A 15,826-nucleotide genomic window follows, 5' to 3' on the forward strand; every position below is an offset into this window, starting at 1 on the left:
GAGAGCGACTTCTTAATCCTGAGTGGGGTCAGGTCTAATCTCCCCACCTGCGTATACAGTGGTTGCCTGAATGGTAACCCAGGTTTGTAAGTATATTACTTACATGGTCATATTTCTCTAATTGTTTAAACTTACTACACTATATTGGGCTCTCAGTCTTCATTTCTATACAATTATCAAACGAGTTTTCCCTCCTGCAGTCTATGTATTTTACATATGTCCAACTTAGACATGGCATTCACACTCCATTTTCTGTGATCCCCTCTGATTTAGCAGATTCAAACATGTTAACTATAATGGGACCAACTTCCAAAAAGCTTATTTTTGTTTTGTATGGTTCCCGAATGCTGCCAGAAACCACATGTAGAGCATTTCTTAAAGGACAACTGAAGTGAAAAGACAAGACAATTAACATTTATATCGCACTGTTCTCCTGGCAGACTAAAAGCACCAGAAGCTTCAGCCGCTAGAGCGCACTCTATAGGCAGTAGCAGTGTTAGGAAGTCTTGACCAAGGTCTCTTACTCAATAGGTGCTGGCTTACTGAACAAGAAGAGCCGAGATTGGAACCCTGGTTTCCTGTGTCAGAGGCAGAGCCCTTAAACATTACACTATCCAGCCACAAGAAAAATTTGGCTGCAGAAATGTATTAATAACATCTGAAACAAGCATGCAATTAATCTTGTCAGATCTGATCTGCTTGTTCAGGGGCTATAGCTAAAAGTTGTTGAGGGGCTGTGGCTAAAAGAATTAGAGACACAAGATCAGCAGGAGTGTCAGGCAACTGGTATTATTTAACCTCCCTGCCGGTTATCTCGAGCTCAGCTCGGGGTAACCTGCCGCGGAGGATTCCTCAGGCCCCGCTGGGCCGATTTGCATAATTTTTTTTTTTGTTACACGCAGCTAGCACTTTGCTAGCTGCGTGTAACTTACGATCGCCGCCGCTCCGCGCCGATTCGCCGCAACCCGCCGCATCAGAGGGTGCCCCCCCCCCGAGACCCGTGCGCTGCCTGGCCAATCAGTGCCAGGCAGCGTCGAGGGGTGGTTCAGGACTCCCTCTGACGTCACGACGTCGGTGACGTCATCGCGCCCGTCGCCATGGCGACGGGGGAAGCCCTCCTGGAAATCCCGTTCAGAACGGGATTTCCGGATGGGTATATGCGCCGGCGGCGATCGGCGCATTCGGGGGGACGCCGCAGGGAGGGGGGGGGGGGGAAGCATGTAGCTAGCGCTAGGCTAGCTACATGCTAAAAAAAAAAAAAATGCCAAAAAACACCCTCCCTGCCGTGCGCAGCAATTTTTTATAACGGCAGGGAGGTTAAAAGGAAAAATCCACATCCTTCTCAGTTTAGGTTCCCTTTAAAGAAAACACAGTGGGAATGAGATGTCAGCCCTATTGATGATGCGGAATGGAAGGAATTCCTTTCAAAGGTTGCCAAGCGTTATTTATACTCCATAGAGCTTAACGCCTATTCTTACAAAATATTGTGTAAGAGCATCAGACAAATGTCCTAAGTGTCAATCTGCACATGTGACCTTTTTCCATTTATGTGGGTGTGACTGCTAGTCAACAGATACTGGGCCCAAATTTTAAAATTTCTGTTTGATCACATGGGCTGTTCTGTAACGGAGGACCCAAAGGTTTGTCTCCTGAATATACTATCCGGACGCATCACTGGGAAACACAAAAAGCAATTCCTACTTACAGTTCTTGATATTGTGCGCAAACTCCTAACTAGGGATGGTCAATGAAATGCAAACAATTTCAAGTTGATGCTGGATTACACAAATTTTGTATGCAAATTTATACAGCTTAAAAATGGACCAATCAAATTTTACCTCAGCATGATTCGATTCATTTTCAAGCTGCGTAAATCTGCATACAAAATTTGCATAATGCTGTATCAACTCAAAATTATTTGCATCTCATTGACCAACACTACTGCTAACTACGGTAAGCATTTGATACAGACTGCGGTTCCTTTGCGCATAGATTGCATCCAATCAGTTAATCATATCTTGCCGTACCATGATTTCATATATAAAAACAGGTGTGCAGACCAAGTTTCAAAGGATTTTGGGCAGATTAGACAAGCTAGCCGCATACGGAAATTTGAGCCTTTGGATATTATGGGGTAACCCAAATACGTCTATGAAGGTAGTTGCATATAGTTAGATAAAGGGACATCTTTCAGTAAGTTGAAAACATTAACTACCATTGCATATACCCAATGTTCATATGTTATTTTAATGTTCTGTTAGCTCAACATGTCGATTGTAATGCTGCATACACACTTGAGATAAAAGTCTTTGGAAAAGGCAAGATCACAGACCAATTTCACCCCCTTCCATGTAGTATGAGAGCCATACTCTACACAGTCTATTCTATGGAGCTGCACTCCCCATCAGATAAAATCTTTGCAAGATGCTGCACACAAAGATGCCCGTACACATTCAAAAGATCAGTATCTGCAAAAGATCTGTTCCTGCAAAAGATCCATTCCTGCAAAATGCATTCATAGTCTATGATATCTGCAGATCCTCATACACACCTTGTTTAACAGACTTCATCTGCATATCTGGCAATCATCTGCAGATCTGAAAATCCATCCTGGTGGATCTGATCTGCAGAAGATTGCCTGTTAAACAAGGTGTGTATGATGATCTGCAGATCTCATAGACTAACAGACTCTGCTTGGCACAGAGGAACTGTAAATTCAGGATTAGAGTCTGATGAAGGCAGAATAGCCTAAAGCTAACTCTAGGCTCAAAACACACCATAAAATCTTGGTTGTTCAATCTTATCACTATCATTTAGTATACGAGCTTATCCAATCAAATCATTCTAAGTATTTTTATTCTGTTGATCCTTATACTAGATAGATTTTGTAAATCTGTACCATCAAGATTGAATGTTGTGTGCTGAGCCTTATTCTTTTAAGGTTAGCCAGTAAATGGTATAATTCTGATGCAAAACTTCCTGTAGAGTATTCAATGCTTCTGGGTACCTGCACTGCACCCACATAGGCACACTAGTTACAGCTGTACGCAATGATTTGCAATCTAAAGCAAAATTCTTCCTATAGAACACCCTAGGTGATGACATCAAACAGCAACACTTACAAGCACTTAATTAGCAGCTAATGATGCAGGCATTACTAGCTTCTTTCAGCATTAAAACCAGAAAGTAGTTATATTTGGCAAGACACAGCTGAGAATTCACATCCACAGAAGATCATCAGCAAAGGGTATAATGGCTGGACTGATGCAATGACATAGCAAACAGACCAAAGAATATACAGAACAACAGCACAAGTCTTGGGGCCGATTTGTACAGACAAAAACTCCAATATTCAGTTTTTTTCCCACTGAAGACTTGCTACTCAACTGACAAATTACACAGCTAAAAAACAAAAAACAAAAGAGAAGCTTGTGTTATAAATGAAAGCAAAAAGTTAAATAAAAAGGCAATGAAAAAGGATTATGGGCAGACTGACCAAGAGACAGATCTCTCTCTGATCAAATCTGATTGGAGAGAGATCTGTTGCCTGCCCATACACCACAGGCCGATTCCTGATCAATTTAATGCCGAAATCGATCCAGAATCGGCCTTGAGACATCGCATCATCATGCCTGACGATGTCCCCCTAATCCCCCCTACACAATCTCAGTTCTTCACAGTTTGTAAAAATTGCAACTGTGCAGGCACGGAGCAATCAAGAGGTGCGCAGACAGGTCCGCGCATTCACAGTAGTCCCCAACTGGCTCAATTTACCAGGGTTAACAGTGGAACATTGTGGACCGGGAGGACAGCAAGGGACCAGAGAGACTGCAGGGGGAGGGGGGGGGGTCTGGAAGAATTTTCTGTTCGCATAAATTCCCTGTAAAGAGAACCTGAGCCAGCAAAGTATTGAAAAAAAAAAAATAAAAAATAAAAAATAAATAAATATATATATATATATATATAAATATATATATATATATATATATATATATATATATATATATATATATATATATATATATATATATATATATATATATATATATATATATATATATATATATATATATATATATATATATATATATATATATATATATATATATATATATATATATATATATATATATATATATATATATATATATATAGACAACTTTACTTACGGTAACGTCTTTTCCAGTAGTCAGAAGGACAGCACCCCTGGATGAGACTTGTCTCCCTCCCAATCGTGGACAGGAACTGCAAAAGAAAGATTTGCATAACAAATAGGCAGCCATATATAAGCTACTAGCTTACCCTCAGTACTTCAGTTAATACAAAAGATGACACGGACCGGTATAAATGCCTACTTACATAATTATTATTCCACCCAAAAATAGGGCGGGTTGCAGGGGTGCTGTCCTTCTGACTACTGGAAAAGACGTTACCGTAAGTAAAGTTGTCTTTCCCAGAACGTCATTGGACAGCACCCCTGGATGAGACGATGTACCAGATATGAGATCTAGGGCGGGACCACTGCCTGCAGTACTTTTCTTCCAAAAGATAAATCTGCTGCGGCTGAGATGTTTAGGCGATAATGCCTCACAAAGGTATTGTGACTTGACCAGGTAGCAGCTCTGCATATCTGTTCTATTGATGCCCCTGACCTCTCTGCCCAGGAAGTCGATATTCCTCTTGTAGAATGAGCTCTAATTGAAGACCCTAACTGCTTCCCTTGAGCTTGATATGCCAATGTAATAGCCTGTCTGATCCATCGTGCTAGAGTCGTTTTGGACGCCTTGTTGCCTCTTTGTTTCCCAGCAAATAGAATGAACATTGCGTCAGTTTTTCTCCATGGACCTGTTCTCTCCATATATTGTATAAGACATCTCCTCACATCCAGGCAATGAAGTCTCTTTTCCTTGTCATTGTTAGGATTCTCACAAAAGGAAGGAAGGAAGATTTCTTGATTCCTGTGAAATGAGGAAACAACCTTTGGTAGAAACGCTGCATCCGTGCGTAACGTAATTCTATCTTCAGAAATGACGCAGTAGGGCTCTTTAATAGACAATGCCTGTAATTCACCTATTCTTCTAGCTGAAGTAATAGCTAGCAGGAAAATGGTTTTTAGAGTAAGAAATTTATCCGAAATCTGTGATAATGGTTCAAAAGGGGCTTCACATAACCCCTGTAAGACAGTATTTAAATCCCATGAGGGTATTCTGGACCTGATTGCTGGTTTCAGTCTCTTTAAAGCTTGGAAGAATCTTAAAATTAGATTTTCTTCTGCCAGCCGTCTTTCTAGAAATACGCTTAGAGCAGATACCTGTACCTTCAGAGTGCTTATACTAAGCCCCTTCTTGTATCCACACTGAAGAAATTCTAATACGGATTTAAGTGATGTATTGTCACAAGATCTTTCCGAGCACCATTCGTTAAACACTCTCCAGGCCTTTTGGTATATTACTCTAGTCACCTTCTTCCTACTCTGTATCAAAGTTTCTGATAATTCGTCTGAAAAGCCTTTGGACTTCAGGATGCCCCATTCAGCTTCCAGGCTGAAAGGTGAAGGCTGTTTAAACTCGGATGCCACACTGGACCCTGGGACAACAAGTGAGGTATGGGAGGAAAGACTATCGGATCTGTAACCGCTAGTGTTCTTAGTGACGTGAACCATGGTCTCTTTGGCCATAGTGGAGCTATCAGGATTACTCGAGCCTTGTCCTGAATAATCTTTTTTATTACTCGTGGTAGCAATGGTATTGGAGGAAATGCATACATCAGTAACTCTCCCCAATTGATCGAGAAGGCGTCTACTTTCCAAGGTAGGTCCTCTGGAAACAGGGCACAAAATTGTTGACATTTCGCATTCGCTCTCCTTGCAAATAGGTCTACTTCTGGGCAACCCCATTGTAACGTCACTTGCTGAAAAACTTCCAGATCTAGTGACCACTCGTTCGAGTCTAACTTCCTCCTGCTGAGGTAGTCCGCCAAGTGGTTTGAGGTTCCCTTTAAATGTATCGCCCTCGTGCCCCCTTGCCTGTTCAGGAAAGCTACAACGCTCCTGTTGTCTGTTCTTATTCTGACATGAGAATTCTCTATTAGGGGGCCGAAATGTAGTAAGGCTTGCCATACTGCTTGCAACTCTCTGTTGTTCGATGACTGTGACCTTATTGTCATATTCCATGATCCTTGAGCCGGCAGAGAATTGAAGTGGGCTCCCCAACCCCACAAACTGGCATCGGTTGTGATTGTATTCTGTTGTGGATAATTCCATAGATGACCTGGAGATAGATGATCCAGACGTTGCCACCAGATAAGGGAAGTCTTTACACTTTGTGGAATGATGATCTTCTTGTCTAGAGTCACCAGAGACCTGTTCCAAGATTTCAAAATCCATATTTGTAGAAATCTCGCATGGAACTGTCCCCACTGGATCGCCGGAAAGGCAGAGGTTAGAAGTCCTAGAAGAGCCATGGCTTTTCTTAGCGATATGCTTCTTAATTTCTGAAATGAGAAAATACTATTAAAAATAGCAATGATCTTCCTATCAGGTAACAACAGTTTCTCTTCTCTGGTAGAAATATTGAAACCCAAAAATTCTAGACACTGGGAAGGAATCAGAGCAGACTTTTCCCAATTAATTAACCAACCTAACTCCTGGAGGACGCCCAGAGTTATAAAAAGCTGATCATTAACCACCCTGGCGTTCTGATTAAATCGCCAGGGTGGCTGCGGGAGGGTTTTTTTTAAATAAAAAAAAAACTATTTCATGCAGCCAACTGAAAGTTGGCTGCATGAAAGCCCACTAGAGGGCGCTCCGGAGGCGTTCTTCCGATCGCCTCCGGCGCCCATAATAAACAAGGAAGGCCGCAATGAGCGGCCTTCCTTGTTTTGCTTATATCGTCGCCATAGCGACGAGCGGAGTGACGTCATGGACGTCAGCCGACGTCCTGACGTCAGCCGCCTCCGATCCAGGCCTTAGCGCTGGCCGGAACTGTTTGTTCCGGCTACGCTGGGCTCGGGCGGCTGGGGGGACCCTCTTTCGCCGCTGCACGCGGCGGATCGCCGCGCTGCAGCGGCGATCAGGCAGCACACGCGGCTGGCAAAGTGCCGGCTGCGTGTGCTGCTTTTTATTTCATTAAAATCGGCCCAGCAGGGCCTGAGCGGCAGCCGCTGGCGGTGTTGGACGAGCTGAGCTCGTCCAGACCGCTCAGCTGGTTAACGGATTTTTCAGAAGAACCCCATAATAAAAAATCATCAAGGTAACCGACAATATTAACGTGTCTTAACCTGAGAAGAGCTAATACTTCAGACATAACCTTAGTAAATAGCCATGGGGCAGACGATAGTCCGAAAGGCAAGGCATTAAATTGAAAATGTCTTACCTCTCCTTCCATCCACACGGCAAACCTCAGGTATTGTTGGCAGGATAAATGGATTGGTAGATGTAGATACGCATCCTTCAGGTCTAGGGATGCCAAAAAATCGTCCTTCTGTAAAAGATGAACCACAGATCGAATATTGTCCATCCTGAACTTCCTGTATTTGACTTTTAGATTCAATTTCTTTAGGTTTAGAATCAATCGATAGGCTCCCTGAGGCTTTTTTACCAGGAAGATTGGGGAGTAGAATCCCTGTTCTCTTTGACATGCTGGAACCTGTCGAATTACTCCTTTCTGAAGAAGAGACTTTACTTCTGACTGGAGGGCTACTAATAAGGCTGGGTCTTTTGGACAAGGTGTTAAGACAAAGTTTTGAGGGGGGAGATGTTCGAACTCTATTCTGTAACCTTCTAATATTATGTTTAGTAACCATTGATTGGTGAATAGTTGTTGCCATATTTCGTAAAAGTTGGTGATTCTCCCCCCCCACCGGAATGATGGCGTCATTGTTTGTTTGTCTTTTTAGTATTAGTAGCGGTATTGCGGGGTCCTTGTTGCCTGTAAGGAGCCCATCTTCTACCCCTGGAGGATTTACTATCCGTTTCATTTTTAGCGGGGGCCCGAAATGGCCGTTTATTCTGAAAGGGGCGCTTCTTTGGGAAATTTTTCTTATTATCTGCTGTACGATCTAGTGTATCGTCCAGCTTAGACCCAAACAGAAGATCTCCTTCACAGGGGATACCACAAAGCTTAGATCTGGATGAGTTATCCCCATTCCATGTCTTAACCCATACTCCCCTTCTAGCTGAGTTCACTAGTGCGGTGGTACGGGCTGTTAATTTAACCGTATCGTCTGCTGCATCAACCATAAAATCTGAGGCATTAGTGATTTTAGGAAAGTCATTAAGGATTTCTTCCCTAGACACCCCATTTGCTATTTTATACTGTAATTCTGCCAACCAAGACTTCAGAGATCGACTCACTGCTGTCGATGCTACTGCCGGTTTAAAAGTTAATGAAGCAGACTCCCAAGCCCTACGCAAAACATTATCCATTTTCTTGTCTATTGGGTCTTTAAGGTTTCCGAAATCCTCAAACATAAGGTCTGATTTTCTTGAAACCCTGGAAAAGGACGGATCTAGTTTTGGCGGAGGGCCCCAATAAGCCTGGTCATCAGGAGAAAAAGGATAACGCTTAGATAAAGATTTTGGCCAAAAGGCCCTTTTCTCAGGATTTTGCCACTCTTTCTTGATCAAAGTTTTAAGAGTAGAATGGACCGGGATGAACCTGGATTGGGGGTCCGCCAATCCCTCATACATTTGGTCAAGGGGTGACAAGGGTTTTTGCTCTGATTTAATACCCATTGTTTCATGCATGGATGTCAAAAGATCCTTCATTAATTCTGTAGAAAAAGCAAACTTTTGTGGTTTTTCAGTCTTATCCATCTCCTCCCCCTCAGATATTTCATCTAATGCAGAAATTTCTCCCTCAGAAAATTGAGAACCTTCTACCTCACTATCTCTGCTTCTCCTAGCCTGCACAGGAGTACGAGATAAAGGAATTGGAGATAAACCACTGACATTAAGGTTAACAGGAACCTCATTGCTAGGACCAGGCATTTCAGCAGGGCTGGGAGCTACAGTCTGAGAAGAAATGGCAGAATCTTTAATTTCCTTGATGGCTGAAGACATTTCTGACCGCATCCATCCCATCAGATCCTTAAAGATTACTGGTGATTCATCCTTAACCAGTTTGTTTGTACAATCCTGGCACAGCTTTTTTGAGGTAGAGGATGACAAACGAGAGGAGCAAATGGCACATTTCTTCACAGATTTACTAGATCCACTAGACTGTGTGGAAGATTTGTCAGATTTGTCCTGTTTTCCAGGCTTTTCATGTTTTTCTGGCTAAAAAACATAATAACAAACCAACCATTAGTACCCTCTCTAGTATATATAAAAATACACATATATACACACTGTACAATTTGTACATAAGTACTTGCCAGAGAGGTATCTTGGGCTGGCCTGGCAGACTGCGCAGGAGCTGACCCAGAAGCGTCCTCCATGCTCACTTTAGACAACCAGAGTGAGTCAGGAAACAGATTTAAATAATCATCACATGACACAAAGAAATGCAAACAGCCACCTGAATACTCAGTTCATTAGCATGTTTCTCATTTGCATAAGCCTTTCAAAGGTTAGCCAGCCGCGGCACCTGCCGCTTAATTGCTTAAGCGTATTAGCATAATTATCCCCCTTCTGCGGCACCTGCCGCCTGTAAACCGTTACCTTAGCGGATCAGCTGATGCTGATCCGCAATGACCGCCGCGGCCGCCTGCCGCCTGATCTGAGTCACACTGGACGCTGCGCGTGACGACTTCCGGGAAGACCCGGAAGTACCTTGTCTCCCAAGCGCGCCTGCGCTATATCTCCGCTGCCTTGCACGGAGAAGCCTCCTCCACGCTGCAGGGCTCCCACTGTCACCTGAATCAGCCTAACTGGAGCCCTGAAAGACGTTGCCCCTGAACACCTGTCAAGGATAGCACTCTGGAGACCTCTCCTCTGCATTCCGTCCGGGACAGGAAACTGAACTGAAGTACTGAGGGTAAGCTAGTAGCTTATATATGGCTGCCTATTTGTTATGCAAATCTTTCTTTTGCAGTTCCTGTCCACGATTGGGAGGGAGACAAGTCTCATCCAGGGGTGCTGTCCAATGACGTTCTGGGAAATATATATATATATATATATATATATATATATATACATACATACATATATATATACATACATCCCCTGAGAATAAAACCTAGCAGGGATTTCAAGAATGCTTGAAATGTAAGACATCTTACGAATTTAAGCCCTAGCTAGGCAGCAGCCCACATGACACCAGCAAGTCATGCTCAATACAAAGCCTGGATACAGGAGAGCAGCAGTATCATGTGAGTTCTACTCAGTCCTATATATGTGTCAGGTAATTTGTGTTTTTTGTTGGAGCAAGTCCTCCTTATCTGTCCTGATAAGCATCAGCAGCACTTCACCTCTTCCCAGGACACACAGATTATTCTATCATAGCTCTGGGGAGCCTAACAGAGTTCTCTGCCTGCAAGAAATAGACTCTTACCCACATGATCAGCAGAATTTCTTGTAATTGAGAGCCAATATCTGCAAACCACAAGCTCTGTGTATGTTGCACATGGCATGCAGTATATACATTTTGTATAGGAAAACTACCAGTGTTTGCCCAAAAATAAGACATCCTCTGAAAATAAGCCCTAGCACATCTTTTAGAGCAAAAATTAATATAAGACAGTGTCTTATTTTCGGGGAAACACGGTACTACTTGATCCGTGGGGTTAGCCGGATCTGGTAGCGTCCATCACTGCCGCTCCCTACTGCTGCTGATTCTTTTAATCCCTCAGTTTCATTACTGCAGGAAAAAAATGGCCATGACACTGCAGCTCTGGCTCTGTGCTTCTCATCACAGAGCACAGAGAAGCGGTGAAAGGGCAGGGAGAGGCAAAGTTGGGACATTGAAAGGCGGGGAAGGGACGTTCCTAATGCCAGAGGGGGCATTATGCAGGAGTGCTTCTGCTGCAAGGGAAGCCCCTTCCCGTTTGCCTACCGACAAGATAGTAGTCAGTAGACTCCGCGGGGGGGAACAAAGGCATGTCATGGTGCAGAGAAGATACAAGTAATTAGCCCTTTGCATACCAGCAGTCTCCAGATCCTCACGTCTTGACGCGCTGATGGCCGTGCAACGTGTACGAACACACGCCATCTGCGTTTCCATGCGTTGCGCTTCTGATCCCATTCACTGAAGTGAATAGGTCAGCCGTGCGTTTTGCCCAAAAATGCGTGCAGCAGCGCGTTCGCGCATTGCACTGCTAGGTAACGCATGTAATGTTTGTGCGTGTCTGCCTCCCCGTGCGTTGCCGAAATACGGATGGCAACTCATCTAATGTGAATGAGGCCAGAGTGAAGGCAAAATGGCCAACAAGTGCCAAGCATCTCTGGGAACTCCTTCAAGACTGTTGGAAGATCATTTCAGGTGACTACCTCTTGAAGCTCATCAAGAGAATGCCAAGAGTTTGCAAAGCAGTAATAAAAGCAAAAGGCGGCTACTTTGAAGAACCTAGAATATGACATATTTTCAGTTATTTCACACTTTTTGGTTATGTACTATACTTGTGTTAATTCATAGTTTGGATGCCTTCAGTGTGAATATACAATGTTCATAGTCATGAATATAAAAAAAACTTTGAATGAGAAGGGGTGTCCAAACTTTTGGTCTGTACTGTACATACCGTATATGTATATAATGTTGCATATACAGTACATATTAATGAAAAATAAGGGAAAAGTACCATATAAGAGCAGTCAAGTGTCAGTTGGGAGGTTGGAATGCAGCAGTTGGAGAATGCTATTGTCTGATGTCAGTTGGGAAGTTGAAAGGGAGTAAGCAGTCAGAGGTCAGCAGGAAAGTCAGAAGGGAGCAGTCTGGTGTCAGCAGGAAAGTCAGAAGTAAGCAGTCTGGTGTCAGCAGGAAAGTCAGAAGGGAGCAGTCTGGTGTCAGCAGGAAAGTCAGAAGGGAGCAGTCTGGTGTCAGCAGGAAAGTCAGAAGGGAGCAGTCTGGTGTCAGCAGGAAAGTCAGAAGGGAGCAGTCTGGTGTCAGCAGGAAAGTCAGAAGGGAGCAGTCTGGTGTCAGCAGGAAAGTCAGAAGGGAGCAGTCTGGTGTCAGCAGGAAAGTCAGAAGGGAGCAGTCTGGTGTCAGCAGGAAAGTCAGAAGGGAGCAGTCTGGTGTCAGCAGGAAAGTCAGAAGGGAGCAGTCTGGTGTCAGCAGGAAAGTCAGAAGGGAGCAGTCTGGTGTCAGCAGGAAAGTCAGAAGGGAGCAGTCTGGTGTCAGCAGGAAAGTCAGAAGGGAGCAGTCTGGTGTCAGCAGGAAAGTCAGAAGGGAGCAGTCTGGTGTCAGCAGGAAAGTCAGAAGGGAGCAGTCTGGTGTCAGCAGGAAAGTCAGAAGGGAGCAGTCTGGTGTCAGCAGGAAAGTCAGAAGGGAGCAGTCTGGTGTCAGCAGGAAAGTCAGAAGGGAGCAGTCTGGTGTCAGCAGGAAAGTCAGAAGGGAGCAGTCTGGTGTCAGCAGAAAAGTCAGAAGGGAGCAGTCTGGTGTCAGCAGGAAAGTCAGAAGGGAGCAGTCTGGTGTCAGCAGGAAAGTCAGAAGGGAGCAGTTTTCTAAACATGCCTAGCATTTTTGGGAGCATTTTTGTGTAGCCTATTAATAATATTGTTACAGTAAAAGCTGTTACTGAACAGCTTCTGTAACAAAAACTCCCGGAAAACCACTCTGATCTAGCGTTTTCCAGAGCGGTTTGAGTTTTTCCTATACTTTACACTGAGGCAGAAACGCTTCTGCAAACTACAAACGTGCAACAGGAGGCACGTTTGCGGTTTGCTAAAAACCTCAACCGCTGGTGTGCACCATACCATTGAAATACATTAGCCAAGCGTTTTCACAGGCAGATGCGGTTGGCAGATCGCAGCTAAAAATACTCGGTATGCACTGGGCCTAAGGACACCAACAATGTGCAGTTATATTTGCCATATGGTTTCATGCAGTTATGCAAGGTGCACCAACCTATAGTGTATAAGTATACTTTGTATACAAAATGCATTTACACTGAAAAATGCTAATGTTTTGCGTCCCCCCCCCCCCCCCCGTTTAGAGGCATAGTAGAGAATATGCATAAATGCTTAAAAGGCACCTGTTTAAAGGTGCGCAGAACAGCTGTGGTAAAATATCAGTAAATTATATATATTTTACTACATTCATATAGTAAAATATCAGTAGTATTTACAGATATTTTATATGACCTAACCTCTCCCTACTCATACAGAACCCCCTATTGGGGGTGGCTAACCCTTAACCTCCCTCCGATGGTGCCTTATGCCCCGTTTACACTTAATCAGTTGGTACGAATTTTTTTTCTTCTCTATAGCAGTGCATTGTGAAAAAGATTTCAGTTAAGTGTGAACTGTGCCATAGGAAAACATGGGCTCTACTTTGAAAATCAGTTGTTCTTTCAGTTATAACTGAGAGCAAATGATTAAGTATAAACAGGGCCTAACCCTAAAAGAGAGCCCAAGGTGGGCTCAAATAAAAAACAAAAATAAAATAGGTAGCCACAAAAACCGCAGCTCCCGGGGGCCGCAATGGCCCTCTTTCACTTTAGCGACCTCTGGGTTACGACGCTGCACGGAGAGACTTTGTGTCTCCCATAGCGTGCAGGGAGCGGCCAGGGAGAAAGGACTGCCCAATGGCAGCTCGGGAACCTTGCAGGAACGCCCCTGGCGAGCGTTTTGAACAGGGAATCCCTCTCCGTGTTTAGCTCTGAGATAGCGACAAATATTGTCGTTAATCTCAGGGGGCTATAGTGCGGCGGTGGGGGAACACAGAGGCATGTTATGAGACAGATAACATGCCTCTGTGTCCCATTTTCCCTCCTCGGGTTCTCTTTAACCAACCCCATGATGGTGCCTAACCCGCTGTGGCTAACCCTTAAGTACCTGTAGTGAAAAAAAAAAACTGCCCCTAGGGGATACTTACCTCGGCAAAGGGAAGCCTCTGGATACGAATGAGGATTCCCTCATCCTTCTTAGTACCACCATTCCAGTGCTGGCCCACCAGAAAGATTGTGCAAGTGCACTAACGGCTTTCTCCGATGGAAAGCCCGAACAGTTTGCACTTCGCACAGGCACTGCTTGCCGAGCCCAATCGGGTCTACTCTACTGTTTTGAAGGCTCACGCCTCCACAGTAGAGCAGACCTGATCAGGCTTGGCCATTTCCACCTGCACAAGGCTCACAGATCTCAATAGTGTGGTGTCCATTTCTCTGGGGGAGCCAGTGCTGGATAGGGACTGCTAAGAAGTATGAAAGAAGACTCATTAGGATCCAGATGCTTCGCCGCCCCCCCCCCCCCCCCACTCCTGTGCAACTTTAACCCCTTGCACCTAAACTCAATGTTCTCACCAGGCTCTTTTAGCCGGATAATCCACCCGGCTAATTTTGGTGAGCACCCGGCTGTCATCAGCTCACCTCCTCATACTATGCATTAAGTGAAGATGCACTGGCCCTGCATTACCCCCTCACACCCCACCAAGCTACTTTTTCATGCCACCCGGCTGGAAAAAAGTTCACGGGAGAACACTGTAAACGTGACCCCCCACTCCAATAATCTTACAGGTAATGTCAGCCAAATTAACCAATGCAAGCTCTACTTACCCAGGGCTTCCTCCAGCTCCTTGCAGCTGATATGTCCCTTGTCACAGCTCCCCTCCCAGCCTCCAGCCCAGGGGTCCCCGCCGATGCAGAAGCTGACCTCGCGAGATTGTCCTCTACTGCACCTGCGTAAGCGCCGCTGTCAATCATTCGCACATGGGCTGGAGTGTCCTGCGCAGGCGCAGTAACACTTCAGCCCACGTGCAAGTAATTGACAGGACCACTCACTACGTGGACCGTAGCTACAAATAGCGAGTGTTAAGCCTCGCTACTTCTAGTGGCAACCTGCGTAGCGGGCACACCGTCGATAGTAGGCACGTTTTTAACAAGGCGTAACTTGCACCCTTGTCAACTGCTTTGGAGAATATAAAATAATACACAGTGTAGGTATGGAGGAAAGCTGGTGACTGTCACCCCTATTATCAATATCTGTAACCAGTGCTGCATAATATGTTGGCACTATACAAATCCAATAAATAATAATAATACATACGGGTTGCCAGTGTCCGGGCCCCGCCCCCGGCACAGGATGGGGTTCAGCTCATCCTCGGGAAAGGCGTGCCTCATGTAGTTGTCATAGCCGAAGCTGAACATGTCCCGAGCTCTCTCCCTCATGTGCCTGCGGAGCTGGGCAGGGAAGTCGCTGTACCTGCGGCCATAGTCGTCCTCCGTCAGCAGGAAGCGGCCATAGGAGGAGCGACATACAGGCCTCCGGCCCTCCGCTGCCGCTCGTACCAGCCCCGGGGACATGAAGCCCCGAAGAGCCTGCAGCCCGAGCCGGAGCAACAGCAGCCCGAGCACCGCCGACCAGCACCGCATCCCTGGCACAGCACTTCCGCCTCATGTCCCGCCCCCAATGCCCCATAGGTCCCACGACCAAACCCAGGAACACTGATTGAAAGGAAGGGAAAGCTGAATGTTACTTTCCACCAATTGCCGCACAGCACGTCACCTACACCTATGAGGGGCGTCACGTGTCCATAGAGACGCTTCCTGGTTACAGCCATAACCCCACCCTTTTTAGTGTTTACATAATTTTAACCCACATGACCCGCCTATCTGTACCCGCCCAACCTAAGGAATGTCAAGCACAGACCACGCCCAACACAAATAAATCCCCGCCCACTCCACCTTTCTGAATAGGCGGCTGGGAACCACCTTTTTACGTGTTAAGGAGTGGTGT

The 15,826-nt window shown here is 45.1% G+C and overlaps 1 protein-coding gene across 1 annotated transcript in view; it reads right to left on the reverse strand.

The window, feature by feature from the left end:
• EDEM1 (ER degradation enhancing alpha-mannosidase like protein 1) overlaps positions 1 to 15,566 on the reverse strand; it is a 56,078-nt gene extending 40,512 nt beyond the window's left edge. Inside the window, exon 1 of the mRNA XM_068253111.1 lies at positions 15,137 to 15,566. Within this exon, the coding sequence (XP_068109212.1) occupies positions 15,137 to 15,462 (326 nt within the window). The 5' untranslated portion in view covers positions 15,463 to 15,566. The remainder of the gene's footprint in view (positions 1 to 15,136) is intronic.
• Positions 15,567 to 15,826: the final 260 nt, after the last annotated feature.

This window comes from Hyperolius riggenbachi, chromosome 9 (genome assembly GCF_040937935.1).
Source record: "Hyperolius riggenbachi isolate aHypRig1 chromosome 9, aHypRig1.pri, whole genome shotgun sequence".
Taxonomy (NCBI): Eukaryota; Metazoa; Chordata; class Amphibia; order Anura; family Hyperoliidae; genus Hyperolius; species Hyperolius riggenbachi.